Source organism: Trichoplusia ni, chromosome 8 (assembly GCF_003590095.1).
Source record: "Trichoplusia ni isolate ovarian cell line Hi5 chromosome 8, tn1, whole genome shotgun sequence".
In the NCBI taxonomy this organism is placed as follows: Eukaryota; Metazoa; Arthropoda; class Insecta; order Lepidoptera; family Noctuidae; genus Trichoplusia; species Trichoplusia ni.
The window spans coordinates 10,970,491-10,996,616 of record NC_039485.1 but is presented as its reverse complement, the minus strand read 5'-3'; the positions used below and the strand labels follow the sequence as shown (position 1 = coordinate 10,996,616).

The window sequence follows — 26,126 nt, the reverse complement described above, 5'->3', positions numbered from 1 at the left end:
TCGAAACTATGTTGTTTGTAGTTGCTACGAAAGAAAATATTCTGGTAGAAAAATAATTAGTATTTAATTTTCTTCTACCGGTAAAAGACAGTGAAGCTGTATTCCGGTGGTTTAGGTTTTACCACCAGCTTTTGGGTCTTTACCTTATAACAAAAAGGCTACTGTAAGGTAAGGAGGTGAAATTAATATCCCACAACTCCACAAGTCCATCGTAAATATCATACTTCAAGAATACATACAAGTGTTGCAGCATTAACGAGAGAAGGGTTATCACAACGAAATTTAGAATCAGTATCGGGTATCCTGTTACCTTACATTTTTAATGAAACAGTAACACTTAATTAGTCTTATCGTTTTAAATTTTTCACTTATGTAATGTTCATAATACTTATACGTAGTTTTATTTTTCTTTAACAATTAAAAAAACGTGTGTTAAGTTAACACTAGCACGAATTAAACACTGCCTTTGGCGCGCTAATCTAATAACAATGTGGAGGATTGTGTTCTTATTACCAACTTAGACATATTTTAAATTTTAAAATGTCTCAAAAATTTGGCTCTGGTTTTATCACAATCTTTGTTTTTCCGAATCCGGCTTCCGGCTTTTTCTGTTGAATCGAAGTCAAATTCGTGCTCACCTTGTTTGAAATATTGACGTAGCTACTTCCTGATTTCATTCAAGAACTTACTATAAGTTGAACATTGTGAATGATGATCAGTAGGTAATCAAGTGCTAAAATTTTTGAAATTTAATATTACGTCTTTGTTCAGAAGACAAGCACTTTTTTTTTAAACTTGGCGCGCTTTGTTTTGCCACCGGTGCTGCGAGCGTCGATACGGAAACGCGTACTCAGCGCTGTCTGGTGGTGGCGCACTGTACTAATTACGTGTTCTACGGCGTCGTCCTCCGATTTTATTCACGGAAAGTGTATCGCCATATTGCTTCCGTGAACTCAGTGAAATATTTGTGCATTTCTCAACAATTATGACTGTAATATCAATATGAAGTGAATAAAATCAAACCACAGTTTGTTAGAATCTGTGGGGATACATTTTTATGCATCTCAGTCTGTGAAATAGCGTGCAATAGGTAAGTTTTATTCTTTCTGTGCTATGACTATATGGCCCAATATTCCACGGGAGTTCGATCCGCTATGCGATAATGAAACTTAAAAAATGCGATTAAGGTTAATAATTGCTCGGTTTTTGTTATGTTTATTTACATGAATTTGAAAAGTTATCGCGGTTTTTCTTGTATTGTGCATTGGGGTTGTCGAATCTCCTAGCGATCGGGGCGGGTTTGCCGTGTCGCTTTGTACATACCCGTATGTACATACATGTGATTTGACATGAACGATCGGTTGTAGCATCGAGCAGGCAGTATGTCGTTCGAAAAAATGGAAGTGGTGAATCCTGCTGAAAAAGAGGCGAGTGAAGTGCTGCATTCTCTGCTGTCTGTAGAGCGGCGAAGCGTGGACAGCAAGGAGGCGATAATCGTGTCCATACCAACAGACCAGAACGGTGGCGGCGAATATGGTGAGAGTGCACAGTGGCACACACCCGTCATGGGCCAACACTCAGTTTTTGAAATGGGTGGAGGACAAAACATGCAACAACATACTTACAGTGGCCACCAAGAACAGGTACATTAATCTTAGGACTGGTTTTATCATTGTTAAATGCACTAGGTACCTACTGAAGTTTTAAATTATCATAATAATAATTATCTTTCAGGTGTTATGGCAAGGCCATACAATACAAGTAGAAAATGGTACAGCCAATTTGCAGAGCATACCTGGTACTTACAGTATAGAGTTTGGCTCTCACGTGGATACTGAACCCGGAGACATGGAAGTTGACACTAAACCGAAAGTGGAAAAGAAAACTGGTAATAAGAAAAAGAAAAAAACTGACTCTGACAGTGATGAAGAAGTTCTTGACAATAAGCTTGAGGATAATCCTACACAGGTGAGAGTGTTAGATACAAGCCCAAGTTAAAATGAAATGGCTCGACCAATGCTCATGAATCTTTGTGACAACATCTATTTTTTATACCCCATTTTTTTCTTTATTCCCTGGAGTTCATTTATATGGCAAAACAAAATTTTTTGTTGGGGCAGCTAATACATTATATTTTACAATGAAAATTAGTATTGCAGCTCAATACTTACAAATAACAAATAGGTTTATTTCAGTTCAGTTGTGGTTGCAGTTTTTAAACTGAGAAGCAACTAGTATTTTGAATTTAGCTACTATATGTTACTAATATATTTTTAATTAATATTTCAGGTCAAAGAAAGACTGAAGAGAGGCTGCGATTGTAAAGACAATTGTTATCGAGGACTGAATCCAGAAGCAGTATATCGCCATAGACTTAATATTGCTGAATTGACCAAGAGTGAACATGATATGTATCTTATGGGTATTACAATGGCCAGCTTGGCGAATCCAGCTGAGACTTCAAGGCACAAGGTCAGGAGGAGACTGAGAGCTTGCTATGTGTATCAGGGTAGAAAGGTTTGCCTAGAGGCTTTCTTGTATCTTGAAAATGTAACTCACTATCAACTAAAGAGGATTAGGCAGCATGTGATGACGCACGGTGTCGCGCCGCGGATACACGGCAATGTCGGAAAGAAGCCATACAACACATTCACTTTAGACATTTATAAACATGCAACTAATTTCTTAAAAGAATATTTGAAACAACATGCAAGTTCACCTAAAGATGTTCAACCATCAGGTGAAAATGGTAAAAAAGCCAGCAAGACTGTTATTATACAAGGAGACTCAAGGAAACATTTGTTTGAAGCATATAAAGAGTATGGAGAGATTTTAGAGCCAGGAGTGAAGCTTATGGGTTATTCCACTTTCCGTGCTTTCATGAAGGACCAGTTTCCCCATGTCAAATTTGCAACTAAGAAACAAGATATTCCTAAAGATATGGTGCCATTCCGCAGTGGCAAATGTATGTCATATGACAAAAACAAAGATCCTATACGAATGCAGCAGGAGAAAGAAAAGGCCGAAGCTAAAAAGGCAGCTATTGAGGCTAAGAAAAAAGAAGAACATGATAGGGAACAGCAGGCACAGCAACAAGCCCAGCAACAGCAGCAGCAGCAACAGCAAGTGCAACAGCAGCAGCAACAGCAACAGGTGCAACAAGTACAGGTGCAACAGCACCAGCAGATGCAGAACCAGGCTCATGTGGTCATACACCAGCAGCAGCCACAACAACAGCAGCAAATGCAACAACAGATGTTGGTGCCACAAGTCAGCCAACACCAACAAGTGCTCACGCAACAAGTACAAGGGGTACAGCAAGTGGCGCAACAGCATTGTGTGCAGCCTCTTGGAGTGTCAGAAGAAGGCGGCCAATCTGTGGAAATGGCTCAGCAAGTTATACCTTTGGCTGTAGTTCAACAACCACAACAGGCTTATATTGTTACTCCTGTGTCACACTTCCAAACGCGAGTTCAAGGAACTTGGTACAGACATTGACAGCCACTTGCAGTTACAGTATAAGTATCAGTTATGTGCAACTGAAAGAAGCAAATGCAAAAACTTTACGTAATCTAAGATCTCGTAGCAACAAAACTGTTGTTTAATGAAATGGTTCTCTTGAAAATCTTGGTTAATTTCAAATGCCACACATAACTTTGGCAATAAGTTAGCAAGGATAGTTAGGTAACACCTTTCAGTATTGGTTGAAAAACTAATTTAATAAAACTATCTGTAAGTATAAAAGTTAATCATATTTACACCATTTATATTAGGGATTAGCTATGTAGTTTTTTTAGAATTATGTATTGTGGTTTTCCAACAGATAACTAAAATTATTTTTATTATGAGTATAAATGAATATTGTGTAGTAACTTCATGGACTTTAATATAAGTGAGAACACATTGGATTTTAGATGCAACAAACAATTTAAAATCATTTAATTCAATAAATACGGCAATAATTTTAAAGATCTGGGTAACACACTTGATTTTATATATTTGATTAATCCTCATTGGTTGTTGTTCTAAAATTTAGAAAGGTGTAGGAAGTTAAAAGATGGAGACAGCAGCAGTTTCACAAAATGATTCAACAGTAGTGATGTTTTAATTTATCTTTTGAATCAGAATTTTATGAGTCCAGTTTTCAATGTATCAAAAAAGCAGTGCCTTCATAATATGATGTGGATTATGATATAATTTTGCATTGTTGTTTCGAAATTTCTTTTTAGAATAATGTAATATAGGATTTTAAACAAGCAATTGAACTACAATTTCGTGTTGTTTATTAATACCACCAACCAGATTGTATATTAATGATGAATGCCCCGTGAGGAATGTTTCCTATTAATGTGAGATGATAGTGTTTCCTACATTGAACTATGGTGACATTTAAAACATATTTATTTTTTTACAATAACTTGGAAACATAATTACATATCAAATCTTCCAAACACTAATCTGGGTAAAAGAAGTCTGGAATCGTTTTTGGATTTGTTGGAGTTGCCTACTCTTGAAATATATTCATGTGAATGTAGTAATACAAATGCAATAATGGAATTTGTCCTGTTTAAAACTCCATTTACACCTGTTTATGTTATTGTAAAATACATAATTTGCCACTTCCACAACAAAATAAGAGATCTTCCATTAACAATAAAATTTGAAAAATAACAAATTATAAACACCAATCTTTCTGGCTCTGTGGGCCTAAGGTCAAAAACTAAAAATGTTAAATAATAAAAGTCACATTGAGCCTGGGCTTCTTTGAACAGCCTGTGCATACAAATGAGTCCTCACCTAACACACTAAAATAGTCTCTTCAATGTTATTATGTAATTACCAATGCCTTAGGACTTAGCTTTGTATCACAATATTTATCACAATGACTACACTTTTAAATAAAGACAATTTTTAAAATAAGTTATTTTGCTCAGCAACTTCAAAAACGCACATTATTTTCTAATGGTGTTATTGTCGATCAAGAAGGCTGATTTGAAAGTGCTGAGTCTAAACTATGACCTCGGCTATGAGTTCATGTATATTTAGTAAGCGCAGACAAAGATAGTTGTTTTGAAAAAATCTAGTATAGAACTAGGTTTAATATCACGGTGACCAAACATTGCAATAAAACCAATTTTGAAAACCATGTGATTTATATGTATGTAATCAGAATGGTGTAAAACTTTTTCAAGTAGTTGTAAGGACTTTATTTTATGAATTCAAAATACTTTTGAAAATTTGCTTGACACTGATCTCTAGAACAACATAGCTTAGTAAGAGATTAGCCATCAATTGTTTGGTTAATATTAAAAAATAGATATCTTCGAAATTGGATCAATTTAGAAGATATCTAAAGACTAAATATTGTGTTCTAGTGATCATTGCACATTAAATTATTTAGATATGCTCAAGATTGTTGCCACTTCAAGGCTATTTTATGAAACTTTAATTGGCATATTTATAGATCCCAACGATTTTTTATGTGATTAATTAAATATCTTATTTAAAATCCAGTTGATGAAAAAATAATAACAGAGAATGTCTTCGTGATAACCAGATAAGGAGATTTTAAACAGGAGGCAAATTAAAATCTCATGTTATTTTGAACTTAGATAATAATAGTGTAATCTTATGTATCTAGTTGATAGAAGTGTGTAATCATAATCAATTAAACTATAGACAGTACAGAAATGTGCCTAGAAATTATGCTTATCCATGTATTTTTATAGTGCAATAATGTGCGACATTCGGAGCAGATATTAATTGATATTGTCGATAAATAGAAAATATTCTTGTATCAAACAGCAGTCCAATGTTTAGCCGAATAAAGCAAATAGTCGTTGTTTAATCTCATCTACAGATTGTTAATTTACAGAACCATAATTTGCTTCGAATCGTAGTGATTTGCCCTTAGCAAGATATTCGGCATCTATGTTCCAAAATTATTACCGTAGGAAGACAAGATGTGATAGAAAATAAAACTTTTTTACGCTACAAATGTATATCAATTAACCCTATTAAACCAGGAGCTTAGGACGATAGGTGTGATCGGGGTCGAGGCTCCCACGCCATCCTCCAATAGACCGGTGCTGTGTTACAACCGGAGATTGCCGGTCGGGGGTGTACGATCGTCGCACTCGTTCTGCCTCGGCTCATTGGTCTCCTGCAGCCGGCCACTTCACTCGACAATTTAATAAATCCTCCGCGTCGTTCATTTGTAAACAAAAGTCATTGTTTCGGCTCCAATCGGGCAGTTTGACGATGGCGACTTGCCTTAGCGGGCGCGCGTGGTGTCATCTGGCTTCTTGGTGACCCTTGCAAAATTAAAAATGAAGTTTTGGAAGTGTACTACGAAACGAGAGCGAAAAGCAGCTGCTATCGGTAAGTGCTAACATGAACTTAACATAGGTTGTTAAATTTACTTTTATTATGGCTAAATAATGTAGGTCAATAATATTGACCAAACCTATTGTATTGATTAAATCGTTTTTAGTTGGTAGATATTGTTAATGAGCCCAGTTTAAGATTCTTGTGTATAAACTACTTATTTGTCCAATTCATCTTGATTGAAGAACAAAATATACACGACTACTTATTCCTACAAATTATAAACGAGAAGTCACTGAACCGATTATTGCAGTGTGTTAATAAATAATAAAGCATTGCGAATGAATTACTTCCAATTCCACATTCCTTCTAGTTTACGTTCTAGATAACAGTTACAATGCAATAATATTACGAGTAGAAACAATCTTACAGTGCAGCCTGCGTAGGTATCTTATAACTTTCAACCTCTTGTTAGCTACATAGTACGAGGATTTAAACACAAAATACTTAAGTAAATATTGCTCAAGACAAACTTTGCGAAGCGAAAAAAAATATCGACCTTTACCCGACCCGGCAAAGGAGATAGCTTAGAAAATGTTCGACCCAAAGTGTTTTGCTTAGCAAGCGGCTTAAAACAAAACAAAACGGGCACGCTTACGTTCAACGCTACAGTGTTGATGTAGAGAAATCCAAAACAATGATAATAGACTCACATGCGTGTTTAGATATTGTTTTAAGTTTATGTTATTAGCAGGAATAGTCACTGTCTACCTATAGATTATCTCTCTCTCTCTCTTGTTGACAAAGTAGGTACCAACTTACTCTAATGCAATGCAATATATCATTATAACTAAATTCAACAATGTGATTCTTGGTCATTTTAGCTCGTATTGCTATACTACTATAATCTACTCATTCATAAGTATTTAATGCTAATATTATATATTTCGTCGTACCTACTTCAATAAAGGAAACTTGTTTATTAGGAGTCAGCATAAAGCCGGCAGACCTTCCGAGCGTGACCGCCAATCTTTATTACTTTGTGTACCAAACGGACCTTTCTTTTTGCGCAGTTTCAGTTAAGCTTGTTTAATACGTCCGATATGGGCGGGCAGATGTGCGACGGAATTAAGCGTTTGATAAAACAGACCCGTTTATTCTCGCCTTGGTATGTTAGGTTGCTAATAATGCATAAAGACAATTCATCAAAGCCCAAACAGCCTTCAAAACCTTTATCAAAATATGTAATTTTTACATTTTTACATAGTCTGCTCAGCAAGAATGCATTCCTTTGTCTCTCGTTCTACTGTACTTTCCAGTAAAAACACTTAGACTTCAGAATATTACCTTAAAACTTCTGAATCTGGTACTTGAAGTAGTGTACTTGCTTAATACCTACTATCCTTGTACGTCCTTTTTGCAAGACTGGCCCCGTCCCAATATATCTAGACCAGTTACAGTAGTCGTCATAATTCTGCCGTCTTGTATCCTTTGCCCTCTCGAAACGAGTTAAATGATGATATATTGATGACAATTTGGGTCGACGAAGTTTAAATATCTTGCAACTGATTTGCAATACTGTCTACTCCCTATAACTAAAACTGGTAAAACCCTAAATTGGAATCTTTAAATTCCATAAAAAAATAAACCCCACCGGATTGCTTCGATGCCATAAGTTCTATGAGCTAATGGCATAAGTATTGCTTCAATAGAAAAACTTCCCAAACCAGCATAATAAAGAGTCGCAATCGAAAAGGACAGGCACGTCAATCAATTGTTTGAAGTCAATGCGCGTCCGTTCAAATATTTGTTTATGACGTCACTTATATCTAGGTACATTATACCTATAGCAGGCGCGAGGCAGTCGGCCACTGTGCCCACTACATAGATTGGCAATGTAGTGCTGGCTCCAAGCTGATTGCTATGCGAGCCGCAATCCGCCAACCATCGGCCTTTGTTTGCGTTTCACATTGTCCTATCCTTCCTTTCCGTTTCAACTTTTACTGAATACGATGCATTGTTTGATTTTTATTTAATTTTTCATAGCACTTTTGCAGCGGACGGTAGCGATATTACTACTATAAATTTAATTGATCAATGCCGCTATTATCTAGAAGTCGTTCTTGAGCAATTTAAGATTTTACGATACGATTGTACCTTTTCCTTTTAATTAACGGGTCTGTAATTTAAGGTATATGAAACTGCTAGTATCGGAAAACAGCCATGCGCAAAGAAAAACACTTGTTTAAAATTGACGCCCGAGAACCCACTGTCCGCTCTAAAGAATGAAAAAATATATACTTAAATAACATTGTATGGTATGTTATGCCTAGCAACAGTTATGATCTACCATTGCCATTGTGATGTAGTCGAATGCTTTAACGAAATCGTTATGAATCTTAATTAGTTTAAATCGAATTTATGGCGTACTGACCATCGCTTAAAGGACAGCTTGACACCCTTGAAGGTCAACTTAGACGCTTTAGAGTATAAATACTGCTCCTTTTTCCTCATTTTGTACAAAGATGTAAAGCACACCTGAAAATACAGCTTAATTATATATAAATCGTCCAAAAGATCATATTTTTTAGAAAATATCGCTGTGTGCCTGAGGTTCTATTTTGGGTGACTCGTTTACCTTAGCATCTCTTGTAGGTCTTACTTTCCTGCAACTGAAAAAATCTTGAATTCTATTCTTATTCCCGCAGGCTCGCCCTCACCCATCAAAGTAAATTAAAGTGCCTTTTCTACTATATCTAGGAAGTCTGTCTTGGGCTAAGGCCACTCCTGCTCTACACGCCAATAAAACTCGTAACACAAAAACGCACGCGATGTAGACTTGTGGACGCAGTTTCAGATACAATTTTTGCTAGAGCTTTTGTAATGCTCCGCATTTAGAATAATAATTCTATTATTCTGTTTCCGTCATATGCATTTGAAAGATATATAGAGCAATACGATCGAATCAAGGAACGACGGATTATAATTTGTGTTTTTTTGGATCTTTTTGAATTACCAGTAGACCATTTTCCACCAGACTGTACCTTTATTTTTAGCCTTTGCAAAATAAAATAATAATTATGTTATCGTTAGAATCTTGTAAGTAAGAAGTACAAAAAAATGTATTTAAATTGGCAGTTTTTATTTGATTAAACAAAGACAAAGCTTTACGAGAAAACACATTTGAATCATTAATATTCATAAGTTCACGAGTGAGCGGTTTATAAAATCAATTTAGCGACCTTATTGTGGTTTTAACGGCTTGCGATAAGTGAGTAAATTATTATAGTTTGCCCGCTTCCAGTCGGGCTAATAAACTTTCGAGAGGTATTTTAGTGCAGACGACCTAACCAGAAATCCAATCAGGGCTCGCTTCCTAGACGAGCTTTGAACGGGTGCGAAGGTGTTCTTACATCGAAAACTTATTAATAGAAATGCGTTTACGGTTTTTATTTTAAACAAGAAAATCATATTAGGTTATAAGATAACGCTTTCGTTTTTCAGTAGCACAAAACCAATCAAATGATAAAATAAGATTAAACATTTTTTCTTGCTTAATTTGTCTCTATTTTGCTCTATGTAGTTTACTGTCTGTAAAACTGGGACGAATTTCACGAAAACTGGAACGAATATAGTCTGTGTACACTGTACGGATAAAACAGCATATTACTATTTTAGTTCCTTTGAGAGTTAGTTTTGTTTGCTTTCGAATTTTCCTGCTCCGATGTTTACTTATTGCGTACAAACAAATAATATTAAGACGAAAACTCACCTTGATGACATAATACTTTCGCAAATGAAAGGGCAGTCGGAAAACAGCGGAGGGTACAAATATAAAGGCCAACATAAAACGTTGTTCCATTTTTCAGGACAAAGGTTGGCAAAATGCATCATGAATGCAAACAATTTTCATATTGTTGCGGAAAAAACATTGTTAGTTTTTGGAAGAATTTGCTGCATCCTACCTTTTTGATTCAAATAAATTAAACATCCATTATAGTTAGTCAAGTAGAACTTATATTTGAGCTCAAAATGCAGAACTAGTAAATTGGAGAACGTATCCTTCCGTTGAAGACATTGCAGTCGACCTAAATGTGCAGCTTGTCAGTGGGCGAACGTGCTTAACAACGATTTCTGACGAGCAACTACTTTACCAACACCTGTAATCTTTTAACAGATGGATATTGTCATTGACTACTCCTTATAAGACCTAGTCAAGTTAACAGAGCATACCTATACTAATATTACTTTCCTATCTTTTGTAGAGTAAGTTCTCTCAAATCTGGGAGCATTTCTGCTTTATTTCCTTCGGATTCCAAGGGTGAACGTGATGAGGTAACTTTTAAATGTGTCTCTTGTTAATATTATAGTTTTTTTTATATCAAATCAATAAAAACTAAACAGTTAATAAACGTGGTTCGTAACAAGCTGTAGCTACCGCAGCGAGTCATGATAATTGCAAAAAAATGTTACAGAAAAATACAGATCAACACTATTCTAGATAACACCTACAGAACACTATAGGTGAGAAGTTAAAAGCGTCCTGTAATGCTCTCGGACTCTTCTCTGAAGATTTTATGTGACCTTGACCCTTGCGGTACTGTTGGACTTCCTTCAGCAGAACTTGTAAAATTGCACTAACAACTTTTAAGTTAAGAGTGTACCTTATACTTAAGATACAAGTATAAAATCTCCAGATTTCTTTTGGGTAACTTGACTGTGATGCATCACTTTGTAATTTTTAGTTTTTTCGTTGCCGAGTTAAGAACAATTTCCCTGCTTTTGATTGGAGTTATTTATTTATTTTAATAGTTTTGTAATCTTCTCTAAACTTCTAATCATTTATTGCTACGAGTAAGATCGTTTGAGTAGATTTTTGTTGATACGACAAGTACTCATTCTGGGACGCGGTCGGGCGCCGCGTTAAATTCTTAACAACATGCGACGTGTGAACAACATTAAACAAGGCCTTTTCTAAATTAGGTAGATATAGTAATGCTCCGTGACAGCACGTTGCCGCACACGCCTACTTTATATAAACATCCACTTCGGTCATGTCTAACTACTAACTTATCGGTCGTAGGTACAGTTAAACCTCTACATATTATTAAAATACAATCATAAAGTGTCGTTGTTTATAATAATAACGGTACCTGTATTAAGTCTATCATTAAACTACGATTCCCATTCGTCATAGATGCCATAACATTCACTTCCTGGTAGCTGTTCAACGTATTAACTTTACCATGTTTGCTCGTTCACTCATCAATGCACATGAAGCGTTTTGAGCTCGCGGGTTCAATGAAATAGAAAATTTTGGGTGAAGTAACATTTTAGACTTCAGTACACATCGGAACGTTAAACGAGCAATGTTAAACGGTCGGTTGTTACAAAACACGTCTTTTTCACTAATAACGCAATTTTCTTTTTTTATGCCAATAAAATCCCGTACTTGTGCAACACATGGACAAGTTCCAATTAACTGCTCCAGTTTCTTTTGTATCCAAAAATTCATAACATTGCAGTGGGCCTTTGTTTGAACGAACTAATTTAAAATTAGCAATTTCAGAACAGTTAGCTGTATGAACGGAGTTGTCAAATTGACGCGGGAGATACTCCGAACTACGTGTGCGTGTAGTGTGCTAATGAAGAAGTAGTAGTTGTGACGTTATATTTTGTTAGATCGGTGTTTAATCTGTGTGTGCATTTCGTCACATGCAGATTACATCACATCTCACGCGTCGCGTTCAGCGTAGATGTAGGGCGGCGCGGCGGGAGCCATCCCATTGCGGAAGGACGGCCGCGCGCTCAGTACGCGTTCTGTTGTCACCGGCGAATATCCGATCCGCTCCACTGCCCCACGCGGCGCGAAACACCTCATTTGAATTACGAAATAGTGCCGGCTCTGAAATTATATAGTGTTTTGTGTCACATGTGAGTGTCAAACGATAGTGATATGAAAATACGGTTCGAGGTGCCGAACAAATTGGAGATATCGTTCGGAAGAGGTACACGGTGTTCTGTTATTATGTGCTTTACTTATCAATTACAATGATACTAATGCAAGCGGTGTCGAGACTTAAGAGAACAGGTAAACTTAACATGACTAATGACATTGATTTATTTCTAATTCATGTTCAGGTAAGATTTAAATTTGTGTAACCAGTTCTGTACAAGTTTACTCGAACGTTGAGTAAAACTGGTTGCGAACCCTTTTCAGTAAGTACGACTAACGTGGCTTTGCTTTCATTGCTAAAAGTTACTTGTAACTTTAAACACTCTTGTACAAGTTACCAAGTGACATTTGTGTCAGTTAACCCTTAAAAGGGACTTTTCAGGTCACACTGACATAGCGATACAATTTTCCACCTTAAGTAAAATCATATTATCGTTATGAAAGGCTTTTGTACGAAGTGAAAACGCGTTTTCGCAAAATAGGCTAGTCCCTTATTATCCGTACCTTATTACAAGAATGTAAGCAACGTAACTCGTTTAATAGAATCTATGTAAAGGCTTTGTAAGCGGCGCCGGCTATGCGGTGTAATGCTTCCCTTTATAATGTTAGATTTACTAGCCTCGAGTCGCTTGTTAGCGTAGGGCTTCTACAAAATTATTTGCATGTATAGTTCCATTAGCCATGATAGCGTGGGTATAGTGAAATGCTTTGACGCTTCAAGTATCTGAGTCTTGTGGAGTTCAGTAAACATTAAGGCTTGAGTGGCATCTGCCATGCGGGAAGTTTGCTTTCCAATAGGGGGAGGCCAGGCATGTGACGGCAACGTAACGAAGGTATGTTTAACGGACCGAACACGACGAAATATAACAGCCCTCCTGACATTTCGGTAAACACAACTTATAGATTGATTCATTCAGGATATAGCAAATTGATGTGTTTTCTACGTGAAGTATAGATCCATTATAGGAATTTCCTATACAAAAAACTCCCTTTCGAATTATTGTTTTAGATCAACGGTCTTGTTGCTAGTTAATTAATTTGACTCTTGCTGCAGTGGATTAAACCACATCTAGGTTACCATTAAAGTAGATACTAACAATCAAACAGCATACAAACTACCGCTAAATATTGTTGTAAGGTGAGAAATATGTGTAGAAGTCGATTCCCTTTGACTCTTGTGACCTCCTTATTGACACGAATTGTAACCTCTATCGTAGGATTAAGACTTAACTAACCAGTATTAGCTGGACAAGAATAATTACGTGCTATTCCTAAACATAAATACAGCAACTATAGCTTAAATGAAGGAAGTAGTAAACGTTTGATACTCTTACATTGCAATGTAATACAATTTTCACATTAATTATGTAGATAGAAAGAATACCTGTTACACTTGGTATTCAGAACATCTTAAGACGTTGCATACTTAAGTAATTACAGTCCGAAGTGCTAGGCTGTTAGATTTAAACATTAAGAGCAATCTTCATTAAGCTGCTTGATAAGCCAGGAGGCATCCAGTAACGTAACAAATTCCAACCACGTAATGATGATGATGATAGATAGACTATCTTCTACAATTTGTATTTTTTATAAGAAACTTACATTATACTGTACGCTTACTTTCTCATAAACGAGTTTTTCAATGTATTTTTAATCAATCTTCCTAGCTACATGTTTAATGCGCGCGTTTAATGTTCGTGAAAGCTTATCAATATATCAAAGCTGGCTATCCATCGGGTTTTGCGGTTTGGCATACGCAGTGTGATGCGGCAATCCGCATTTGTGTAATATTCCGATTGATATGCAATTGTTCTATTTAACGTATACGTATTACATTGCTCATATCATCAAAAATTGCAAATTTATTTGGAGACTATTTTTTTATTTTTTGATGTCCATGCTAGAAATGCGAATGGTAATATGGTGAAGTGCGAAGAGTTTCCATTTAAATATATGCTTTAGAAAGTAACGGCAACTTGCGTCCCCTGTGTAAATGAGACACTTAATTGAAAGTCAGTCCCCGCGGTGAATGATGATTCACCAGCATTCGATATATTCGTCCCCAAAGTGTGAATCGGATTTACTCATCGCTATGTTTTTATTAGATAAACGACTGAACGGACTGAAGAACCCTTCCCTATAAATATATCTAAAACTAGGGATCTCGAAAAGCGGTGAGTAGTCCACAAAATAAGGGCGCGATTAGATAAAATCCTGTGAAAACGTATCAAGATATGGACAGGATAAATCAGTTATGTTAGCCAACAGGAAACTTGATATTGTTAATCATGAGAACCGGCGGCGTTCCCGTTTTGGATTGAGATCCGCCAACAAGACATCTGAAAAGGAATTCGATTTCAAACGGAATAAAACGACTGTGAGTCGTGTTTGTACTCCCGACTGCGCTGTACATACTCAGCAGGTCGCCAACATGTAGGTACGACACGAGAGCGGTCGGACACAAAGCTCGCTCCCAACACACGTTATCTGACCATTGTGCGCCTTGACGCGACCCTGACTTAGTTAAGGGAATCACTTCACAACACAGCGTACCAATAGCGCGAATGTTTTTTAGCACTAGGCTAGACCTATTCAAACTCATACATAACAATCAGTGTTATTTCTCACCCTAATGGTAAAAGAGGATGAATATGAAGATCGTGATCTAGGTATAACTTACGGGAACCTCCACAAAAACATGTCAGATTAGTTAAGATTGAGTACAACTTTCTACCCGTTGTCAGCATCGGTATGTAAATATAATAAGTGACCGCAGCCAACCGTGCTCTGTAATCTCTAATCGATCAGCTTAGATAAAAGCTTGGTATTAGTGAAAGTGATTGCGGTGACATAGCCATATGATATAGAGAAGTCACAATAAATCACGATTTTATATTTTGAAGTAAAGCCGTCGAACTATCATTAGTTTTTCAGCCTTCAGAGGCACTTTTCAGAATTATACCTGAAAGGAAATCAGATTAGATTTATTGTATATAATCCATTAAAACCTTTTGAATAGTTTATGTACAAACTGGTATTTATTTTGATGCTTTTATACTACGGCTGAATCATTATTTGTCTACTTTCATTTTCCAAATAAAAGGTTTTATATTCAGGTTCCATTACTTTGCCAAGCCCAAAATAACAGAACGTCAAAGAGGTTACATTCGTCATTATTTTTAACGAACTCAAATACTTTGTCTTGAGATTTAAGTTTTAATTATAATAAAAGAAATTAGTGAATAGCTTCCGGTGTTACAAGTGTACAATGGCAAGGTCGGTGTGACAATGCACGGATGCGCAAGCGGCGCCGACTCTGACGCTAACGCGACTCTCGGTAACTCCACGTACACGAGACATCGCCATTGGCTTTAACCAAGGCCATGCGTCATTTGTACAAATACAGTATTTTTATTTAAATATGATAATATTTCCTAGCTACATTCGATAGTACTCCAGCTGTTGCTGCGATAACGCTTTTATTTGAAGTGATAAAATTCTTTATTTGAAGTCTTTGTACCGACTAACATGTCGTTAACACAACTCTTCACTAAGAATCGCACCAATTTAGAACTCAAAGGAAATCTTAGGAGTGAAAAGAGGGCAGCTATCTCGACTACTTGTGTAACTTTTAAGGAGGTAATAAAGAAAATAGGTTAAAACTAATGGGGTTCGCAGGCGATAAGTTAACAACGATCATCGTTTATAGTCGAACTGTTACAGCGAAGTGAGTCAATGTGGTGTGAACAAAACAACGTGGGGCTATGGAGCAGTAGTGTAGGTGTAGAGCTCGAATTATGGCAGATAAGGTAATGCATAGATAAAAGGGGAAAAAATCAATAGTCCTATTTCTAGATATGTAGTCGCGAAAATTACGCACTCAGCAACTCAGCGATGTAGGTTACTTATAACAATTTTTTTTTTTTACAGCTAGCCGTTTACCCTAAAAGTAGGAAAGTGAAAAATTGTTCTTTGTTTACTGAAATTGAACAACGGTATTCGTTGGACAAGATATTTATGCCAGCTATAATTCTAAGAACATTCAACCTCGAATGGACAATGACTTGAATTTCTTAAATTGTGTGTCATTAGGGCCTAATGGTTGTAATAAACAAATCCGCGGACGTTGTTTCTTCTGAGTCTTGGCCTGTTCAGTATTCACATTCTCAGTGTTCTGTGAACCGATTGTTTCCATTCCTCATCGATTGTTCTCGGGTGACATAAACACTAAATTAACTAACTAATGTTTTCTTTCTCGTGGTAACCGGATTGTTTGGTCCGGAGACTGTTTTTACATCGGACCATTGAATTTCGTTCGCTGAATATGGCGCATGCCGCGTTTGGGGCGGTCTGCGCCATTATTGCAGAACAGTTGAATAGATTGGATAATCTGTCGTTACTACGATATTGTCCATATGGTCATCGCGTTGCGTAGATGTAAACAATATTTAATGATAAAATAATTCAAAAATGCTGATCATGCTCATTCATGGTTAGGTACTATGTTGCATGTTCTTCGTATTATTAGTTTATTATCTGTCAGAAAGTCCAGTTTAGTTAAAGATCGGTGTTCCAGTCTGTTTGTCTGCATTCCGCGGCGCGGTGGCCCCGTTTACCTCGGTATCGGAACCGAATCATTCGGATGTCTGCCTACATTCCAACGGCGTTTATACTTCTGTTTTTTGTTCTATTCTTCTTAATCACAAAAGCATACTTTTGTAGTAGATATTCGACCTATATTTTAGCTTATCGTGCAAAGCTTACGGGATTATCAGATATTTTTATCACATAGTCTGATCGATTGGTAGGAAAAAAATAATAATTTCTACTTTCACGCATCACCTTAATTTATAGATGTAAACAATCATAAATTCTATAATTTTATATACATAAAGCTCCCTGGGTGCAACTGTAATTTCAGTTACGTAAATCAGAAGAAATGACCTCTCGTATCAAACATGACATATCGGAACATTTGTAGATAACGGATGACAGATACTTCAGTTATGGCACAGTTTGTAGAAGTTGCCTTCCAATCGCATATCGGATAGAAATCATCTCGTTATGATCCACAGTTTATCTCATTGATTGAGAACTGATGATAGCGGAGTACAATATCAGCTCGTCAGTTTCGGTTCAGCGCTCACATTATTCTGTGCGGCGTTGTGTGCGCCTTATGACTTTGTGATAAAGCTACGAGTGTGTGTAGTTAAGTCAAATGAAGGTAACAAAGGTCGTATGTCAAAGGGTGATGTGATGTCAGAGCGTGACAGCACTAGTGTCAGTGTGGTTGCGAGCGGCGCGTGCTGCCGCGTGCGTCGGAGGATGCAGTGCTTCGGATTTCAAGGTAAACACGATAATTAATAACGAATCAACACACAGAACGTACACACACCAGTATATTGTTCCGATGTCTATTGTCATAGTAATCGAAGCTGTTTTCAACAATTCAATATAGTAACTCGATTAGGAACTGCGCAGTCAATTTGTATTTCAACATTGAGGCGTACTGAGAAGTGCCGATGCGTAAAATCGATTTCCTGCTTAGTTTTTCGATTCGATAACGATAGGTAGTTGATCCGGCCGCTCGTGATTGAAGACATCTTCGGATGTAATGCAGTGAGCAGTCAGAAGGCGGGAAGCGCACGAGCCTGCGCACGCGTGGACGGATGTGTCGCGTTGTTTTTCGCGTGTGGCTTGCACAGATGCGACTGAGTTTCTTTTTCATCAAGACCGAGAAAATAGGCAAGTGATTATGTATTCGATTAAGTTTTTGTTGTTCTTTTTATTGTGCTATGAGTTTGCGTCACGAAATGCGCGAGTGAAGATTAATGTATAAAGTGAAATTAATTAAGTGAATAAAGTGGTCGTGATACGCCCCGAGGAAATTGTGTGATTTAAATATCAATTTTCAAATGCTCACGTTTGGTTAAAGACCAACTTATCTTGATTAAGGCATAGGTACTTTACGTAACTTACATTAAATATAAACACTGGCAACGAGAAAAGAAAAGAAAAATTCTGTTCAATTCACGCATCTAATTTACAAAATTGAGGATCTTGGGTGTATTGACGTATTTTCTTTAGGCAAACTATTTTGACAGCAGTGAAGTAATCCCTGATAATACAACTGCCACTGTTAGTTATTGAATGAGTTGGTATTTAATTGAGATCCTTACATTTGTTTTGTAGCCGGTTGTCCTTATACTCGATAGTACTTACTGAAAGTCATCTATAGCGGTGCGAGTCGTAATCAGAAGGGTTGGCAGGTCGGGTAGCGGTCATATTTCCTGATATTCTGTCACATTTAAGAAAGAGATAATCTGATGATTTGTAGGTTAGGAATACACTTCTATCTATCTGGTACTTCTATCATCTATGGACTAAGTTTAAACACATTCGAAATTAGTCACACTCCAGGTATTTGTGATGTGTTTAATATTATGCGGAGGTAGGTATTTATTTACTTTCCAATAATACGTGGCCAGATAGGGAGTGAATTTAAATAAAAGTCTTTTAATTAAGAGAGATTTAATCATGATCAAAAAATACTAATACGACAATGGAGCTACTTCTTTCAATACACACGTATTGTAAATGCAATAGATTATACGTATTTATAAAAATAATATTAATCGAAGTGTTTCTCAAAAAGTGATATTAGTACAAATATAATAATGTGTATTTCATGAAAAGCAATTAATTTCTGAACTAAGCGTAATAAAGCTGTTGTCAATGTCGATTCGTTACTATAAATATGCATTACGCTTATTAATAGGGCTAGGATTATTAATCCTCGAGTTAACGGGGTTTTCCCATTTTAGAAAAATAACTACTATAATTATTATCACGACCTATTTTATAGATGTGCAAAAACGATACTGCAATTAACAGATACCTTACATTTTGTCCTTTTTTCAATAAATCAGATTGTTAAAACAATACTTATAATATTATGCCTGCTCGTATGGCAGAGTTGTTAGTAGCTGAGGCCTCTACGCCCTGCTCACTGTGCGCGGCGTGTCCAATCCCTAGGACACATTAGTGTTTGGTCCGCGAATGTACCTATGTCCTGTGTCTGGGTGTCTTTGGGCATGTGTCTTAAATGTTTGTTAAACCGCCCGCGACAACAATGATTCTACTCCTTCGTCCGGGAGTAGTTCCAAAAATATAAATTTATTGATGAAGTACTAATATTTCAATATATTATTTATCTACCTATTAAGAGTTGATTTACTTAAGCATAAGGCTAACTATGACTTTGGCTCATTAAACTGAGTATATTTACCTAATTTCTCTTCATATTTTTATGAAAATACATCTTGTACTGCTTACACGCTAAAGGGGAAAGTATTGTTTACTCTAACGAATAATAAACAAAACTCCGGCTTCTTAAGTGAAATTTTTCACTACGCAATGGCTAAGCATTATTTCAAACGAACATAATTAAATACATCCATAAATTAATTTAACATATTATTAAATTTTGATTTAACTATATTCCTGTCATCAAACGAAATTTAACTATTTAAATGTGTTAATCGAGTTAATTCTACCTCTCTGATTTCTTCATAAACTATGATTTGATAATCATTAAAACCAAATTATAAAGCTTTTGTAACCCTCCTTGATTCCCCTCAATGTCACATAACTGAAAAGCAAGAATTTCAAGATGTCCAATACAACTATATTGATTATATCTTGCTAGTAAATGATAGGAAAGCTCTCACTAAAAAGGATATTTTTGTAGTATCTCTTTTGACTCTACACTAACTAGAAGACAAGTCTTGGCAGTCCCTGAAAATTTTGTCACAGTTTTGATTTGTTCAACAAAAACACAGAATAAATTTAGTCCACAGAGCGATATGCAACAGATTCAAGGTCGGCCATCTTTCCGGTACTTAAACCCGACCTTTGTGGTAAAGGTACAATGTGTCCTTAATATTCATCAGCCTTTTGTCTCTAACTGTTTGCGAAATTCCCGGCAATTTAAATTCTGTGCCAACCATTAAATTGTAGCGCGTTATGTTTAATGTTGGTTTCAATCCAGTTATGAGATGACCACTTCATTAATTATAATGATGATTGTTGATGAGATTTCTTATATTTGGATTCAATTATTTTTTTTTCGCAGAAGTCCTAATAATAACTAGCTCTTCTACAGCCATAAAAAAAGTACCTACATATATTTAAGTTAATTTCCTCAAATTAACTCAGATTGTCGACCTAAAACTAGGCACTTACCTAACTAAGCATCGTATTACTTTTGTTATTTCAGCCTACAAATCTTCAGCACTGTCTAGAGGCGGACTACTTAGATATATATGTTACAGACACGCACGCTATTACGTCAGCCCGTTAGAACTGTATTGATAGCACTCGGAAGATGAAATAACTTTATCTCGCCGGGGGGTAGATATTTCCGTCGTATTGGGTAGCTATAACATTGAGATGGTCCTTTCGTTCCAGAAATAAGAGTATAACGTCGTTTATTAGGACTTATAAATGTGTTAGTGTGCTTGGAAATGTATTTGCTAAAAGGGCACTGGTAAAGATGGGGTATGACCTCTTTGTATTAAGGACGTAAACTAACCACACCTAGATGTTTTCACTTAAAAGAACCAGGAACTTTAATAGTCTGGTTTGCCTTAAAGTAAATCGTGGGAGAAAATTAACACTCCAAAATTTTTGCTCATTCATTCTGAGTCTACTTTTTCCAATAAAACATTAGTTACAATCAGCAGCTGCATTGCTTCCAAACTGTACTCAGTACTGATAGTGGAATCTAAATGAACTGATTATGAAGATATAAATTCTGTGATACACTCGTCATCATTATCTGATTACCTACTAAGTTTAGTCAGCCTCTTAACCGCTAACATGCTTATAGAAACATCGGGATAATGTAAAGGGATCCCGGAGTGGATTCGCTGCATATCAATGAGGACGGAATGGCAGTTTAAGAGCTCTCTGGGCAACAATACAACGCTGAGAATGCTGGTTACGAATATATAAGGTACACAATCAGCGACTACTTACTAAACAAATTGCATGAAATATTCCTCATTGCCATCCTAGTGCTGGTGAATTTTTGACTGAAAATTTGATGTGAAAATGAATACAATCGTAATCATTACAAACAGTTTTGGACGGAGTGAAACCGGTTTTCGGAGTTCTTATTACGTCAATTATGACTGAGTACGAGTTTATTTGGGTAGACTAATGTGCTTTTTATTAAATAACGTCTAATGACTGCAGACTGGGAGAATTGCTTAAATAGGTACATGTAATATACATCGTTTTGATCAGATGAGTCCGCATAAGTATTTACATATATTTCTATAGCCCCCACATTGCACTGGGTACATCTTTGTAAACCTGTACAGTTCATAAATCTTGATGCGACTTTGATGAGTTAGATATATCGCTTTTCATTATACCCATACGATGTGAATATGGAGTAGATAGTAATTACATATTTGTCACCATTCTTCAATACTTCTTAAAACGTATAGGCTAAAGTAACAGAAATAAACTCTCGCTATGAACAAAATTCCTACGATGCCAAATTTTCTCATAGCTAAGTTGATACAAGCCTAAATCAGTAAGGCTACTCATTACCTCATCATTAAAGATCCCTCTAAGCTAAGGATCGGGTTTAATTACTCAAACGATGTCCGCGTCCTTTAACGATGGTATCTGCATGAGAACAAAGGGGAGTCTATAATCCTTTGGTAGCGAGGCCGTGGGAATTCGCACTATAACAGCTATAGAAGATAGCTTTGCTTCTGGTACTAGAAACTAAAAACTAGTTGTTATCCAGTGTTATTGACTTCGCGGTTTATTGTTCTATTGTGAGATTTTGCGCAGTATTTGGATGGCACTCTAGTCAGGATAATACGGTCTTCATTGTGGCGATTTGTAAATAGGTTGATATAATTTTTCTCATAATTTGCCCTTGTTCTTCTACAATTTTTCTTCGAGTTTTCGGAACATTTTCAATTAGCGCTACATTTTTATCAAAACGGTCAATCGTTAGTACGGTCTCTAAGAAAACAATAACGTCATTAAAACTAATTTTAAACGACGGAAGATTACCAGATGACATACATACATTAACTGTAATTTGTCCGATCGCGACCCCATTCGCGATTGTCACCGGCCATCATTATAACTGATCTACTGGCTTGTTTCTGTAACACAATGTGTATAAGTATACCTAGGCCGGCACGCTTGTGTCATTAGAGCTATGCAGCATATGAGCCGCAGATCAAGGAAGTAGTTCCGTCTTGATAGCCATCACGAGACCGACGGGAATACCGCAAGAAATCTCTACCTTACTCATATTTGCATAGTATTAAATCCAGGCATTCATCGTAACAATGTCATCAGATTGGGTAACATTCGAAATCTTCCAGCCGTATATTACATCTGTCTAGTGTTTTGTGTTACATAAAATATTTAACTGCGCGAAAACGTGTTTGATTCTTTGCGCCATAAAATTGGTGATAAGAAAATCGCATGTGGTAGCTGTAGTCATAATTTTCAGACGATAAATGACTGCTTTACTCGTAAAATATTATTAGCTGTGATATATGCTTGAACGTGGTTTTACGAACGTCTAATATGTCCTTGCGGTACCGAGAACTGTTATAATGATTATTTTTAAAGTGCTCCTGCGCTAAGGAGTTTGTCCCTTTGTTGTGAAGGGTGACAAAAAGATTCAAGTCACATGCACAAAGACACCCAGACTCAGGATAAGCATTTGTAGACTACATAACGCTTGGCCTGTGCGGGGTTCGAATCATGTTGTACCTACTGTCGATGTACTTGTGTAACCTATTCAATTTAATACAAGTGAACCTGTTTGTCGATAATCTATTGATAAACAATGTCTGTGCAGAGTTTTACATGTATGTAACTGAGCATTAAATTAGGTATCTAAATAACAACTTTAAGTAAATATTGCTTGGGGATCAAACCTTTTCTTATATTTAATTTATATTATTAAATAATCATCTCGTAAATAAGTACAATACTATTTGCTTATGTTAATCTGAAGTCATCTTTAATCATGTTAGGAATAACCTTTTCTTATGCAATGATTTTGTCATTGTATCGTTAAGTAGCCAGCCTTGCCTTGGTCCTTAGTTTACTACGGGTATTAGTTATTGATAGCATATTATTATAATGTATGTGTCTGTTGTTTAGTTTCACAATACTTGTCTCATAACATGTTCTTACTATTGTTTTCGTAAAGAATGATCTCGTGGAATGATCACACCGTTTGTTATCATGTTTTGCAACAAGGTAGAATAATGTAACCTTCGGTTAGTTGCAGGACTAGGTAGCGTTTTGCTTTCTCATCTTCAGTTTACAGAATTTAAAGTTGTAAATTAATTGTTACGGAATCGAAAATATCCTATATCTAAGATTCACTTTAAACAACAGTTTTAAAGGCTAATCAACCATTCCACTACCTGTATATCAAATGCGTATCACTAGCGTCCAATATCTTTTCAGTTATTTTTCATCGATAGCGCAAAACGGTAGATAACGTTTCGGCGAAATATTTACTCGTTTTTAGTTAACGAATCTACGCTAGAATGCTAAAACTAAATACCAATAAATGTTATCTAACAATTTCCAACGTGGTCTTATTACGAGCTAGTTATATACCGCAAAGCACAAGCGTAACTTCACCCGAGTATATTATGACATTTCTAACCTATTGACTTCCTGGGGGTCTACCACCACTTCTGTTGCAGTCGTGAAAACAAGATGGCACGGTGATTTATTTTATATTCTGTCTATGGTAAATTTGACCTGAGCGCAGACAATCGGACACAGATTCCGAGCCAGAGCAAAAAAAAAAGCTAATCATTAAACAATGTTTACTAAGGGCACCCCCTATGAGGTTCCCCCATCCCCTATGAGGTCTCGACTTAATTCTCTACTAACAATCGTATTATGGCAAAAAGCAACAGAGAGATCTGGAAGACAGGATCTAAGTTTCAGTGATAAAGTTTTGGTTTTAGCACTAGTTTCGTTGGGACCAGCTTGGACTAGGGTCAGGAGTTTCGTCGTCTCACTTTCAGAGATGATAGTAGAGCTCCCGGAGCGGATATATGTTTAGTACCCATGTTTACTCCACCCACATAAACTTTGTTCCGGGGATAATCTAATAAAAAGCCGGGGTAAATGCAAATACTTATATCTTGTATTTGTATTTGATCATTCGAGCACGTGGTACATATTGTCTTTTTATATATTATCTAGTAATGCCAGCATGTTTACTTTAAAGTATTTTCTTGGAATATATCATTACTATCATTTGCAAGCTGCATATGTAGAAGAAATACCGCTATTAAATTCTAATGGTTAAATAACATTTATTTATGCTGTAATGAGATTAAGAGATCTGGAATAACAAAACATAACTTTTGTATGTTTATGTTAACTCTCCCGAATTCCTGTGGTTACGACTTACCATCAAATTAACCAATTTTCAGTTGATTGATCGAAGCCTTGTTTCAAATCTTAGGACTTCACAAAACCATCCGAAATGTCACTCAATCTTGCATCGTCATAAGAAAAATTTAAGACGTTTGGCACCATCTACATAGGCTACGAACCAGTAGGCTCACGACAGGATCGAACTAAGTTTCAGTTGGTAGCTTGGAAGCTGAAAACAGCTCCAATTTATGCAGTGGTAAGAGATGGAACTACGCTAGATCGACAGCTAACGACGCTCATAACTACCTCGTTACTTGAAGTTAGTAACAAAATAACTTCTCGATACTTGTAAGATTTCACGAACGAATCGAGTCCCGAATCAAATTCTAAAACAGAACCAAACCAGTTTTGGGCCAGCTTGCAGTTTCAACCAACACACCGACCATTGTAAGAACAAATGAATTTGTATTGTGACCGAGACAATTCTCCACATTGTTAGTCTGAGAAGATAAATATTTATAATCTGTATTGAGAATTTAAAGTAAACAAGTTTTTATTAAACCATCCTGTTTAAACGGCTTGAACCTTAACCCGATCAGCTAACTACAGGTAATATGTCATTACACTGTAATTACGGCTATTAAATGTGTAATGTTCTTGGAGCTTGTTTGTTAACCTAATAACTAACAAGCACTAACACTCACGTCATATAAGTACGTAATATGAAATTGATATCGTCTTTATTCCTAAGCCGTAAGGTTTATTTTTGTACAACAGAGCCGAACTCGCATGTCAACAAAAAAGATCGATCAAGAGACTTGACAAATACTTAATGTACCTACATAAAGTTAAAATACTTCCGCATTTATTTAATATAATGCTCGTAAGTTCGTGTGGATTAATCTTTTGTTCAAGTTCGCGATATTTGCTCGGCTCGGAATCAATTATCTTGACCTTTGCGCACGAGTCGCCCGGTCGACGAACTCCGTTTGAATAATGACCGTTGGAAATATTATGTATAGTTTGCACCTGGCTGCAGATTATTTTTAGTTTGAGCTTTTTACTTTCTTTTGAGCATCTTTTGTTAATTACGATAACATTACCGTAATTAACAAAAGAAGTGAACATTGATGATTGTCGTTTTTGAAGACTGTCAGAGAGGAGTGTACTCGTATGGGTGTAAATAGCCTTATTTCGCTTAGTTGTTAACTACATTACACAAAAAAATACAATATTATTATCCTATCTAAATATCTAAAATTTAATCGAATGTCTATTGGATTAAATTTTAAACTATTCGTATTCTACTAAGCAAACAAAATAGTTGGGAATTCATTGTTATGACAATGAGTGTTACGCCCGTCCCGTGCCTTGTTTTTTATAAAAA

At 36.3% G+C, this 26,126-nt stretch overlaps 2 protein-coding genes across 14 annotated transcripts in view; both read left to right on the top strand.

Annotated features, from left to right (window-relative positions):
- Positions 1-26,126, top strand: part of LOC113496810 (guanine nucleotide exchange factor DBS-like) — a 71,355-nt gene that overhangs the window by 1,363 nt on the left and 43,866 nt on the right. For 2 of the 13 annotated variants that reach the window (XM_026876156.1, XM_026876155.1), the window contains exon 1: positions 6,313-6,381. The exons of 3 other annotated variants lie outside the window; for them this stretch is intronic. In XM_026876156.1, coding sequence (XP_026731957.1) covers positions 6,330-6,381 — 52 coding nt within the window. In that variant the 5' untranslated portion in view covers positions 6,313-6,329. 8 more of the 13 variants (XM_026876157.1, XM_026876154.1, XM_026876153.1 and 5 more) reach the window with 6 other exon arrangements.
- On the top strand, positions 914-5,942 carry LOC113496812. The gene is made up of 4 exons (XM_026876161.1): positions 914-1,090; positions 1,368-1,643; positions 1,735-1,968; positions 2,290-5,942. The coding sequence occupies exons 2-4, from the start codon at positions 1,383-1,385 to the stop codon at positions 3,496-3,498; spliced, it is 1,704 nt and encodes a 567-aa protein (XP_026731962.1). The 5' UTR covers positions 914-1,090; positions 1,368-1,382; the 3' UTR covers positions 3,499-5,942.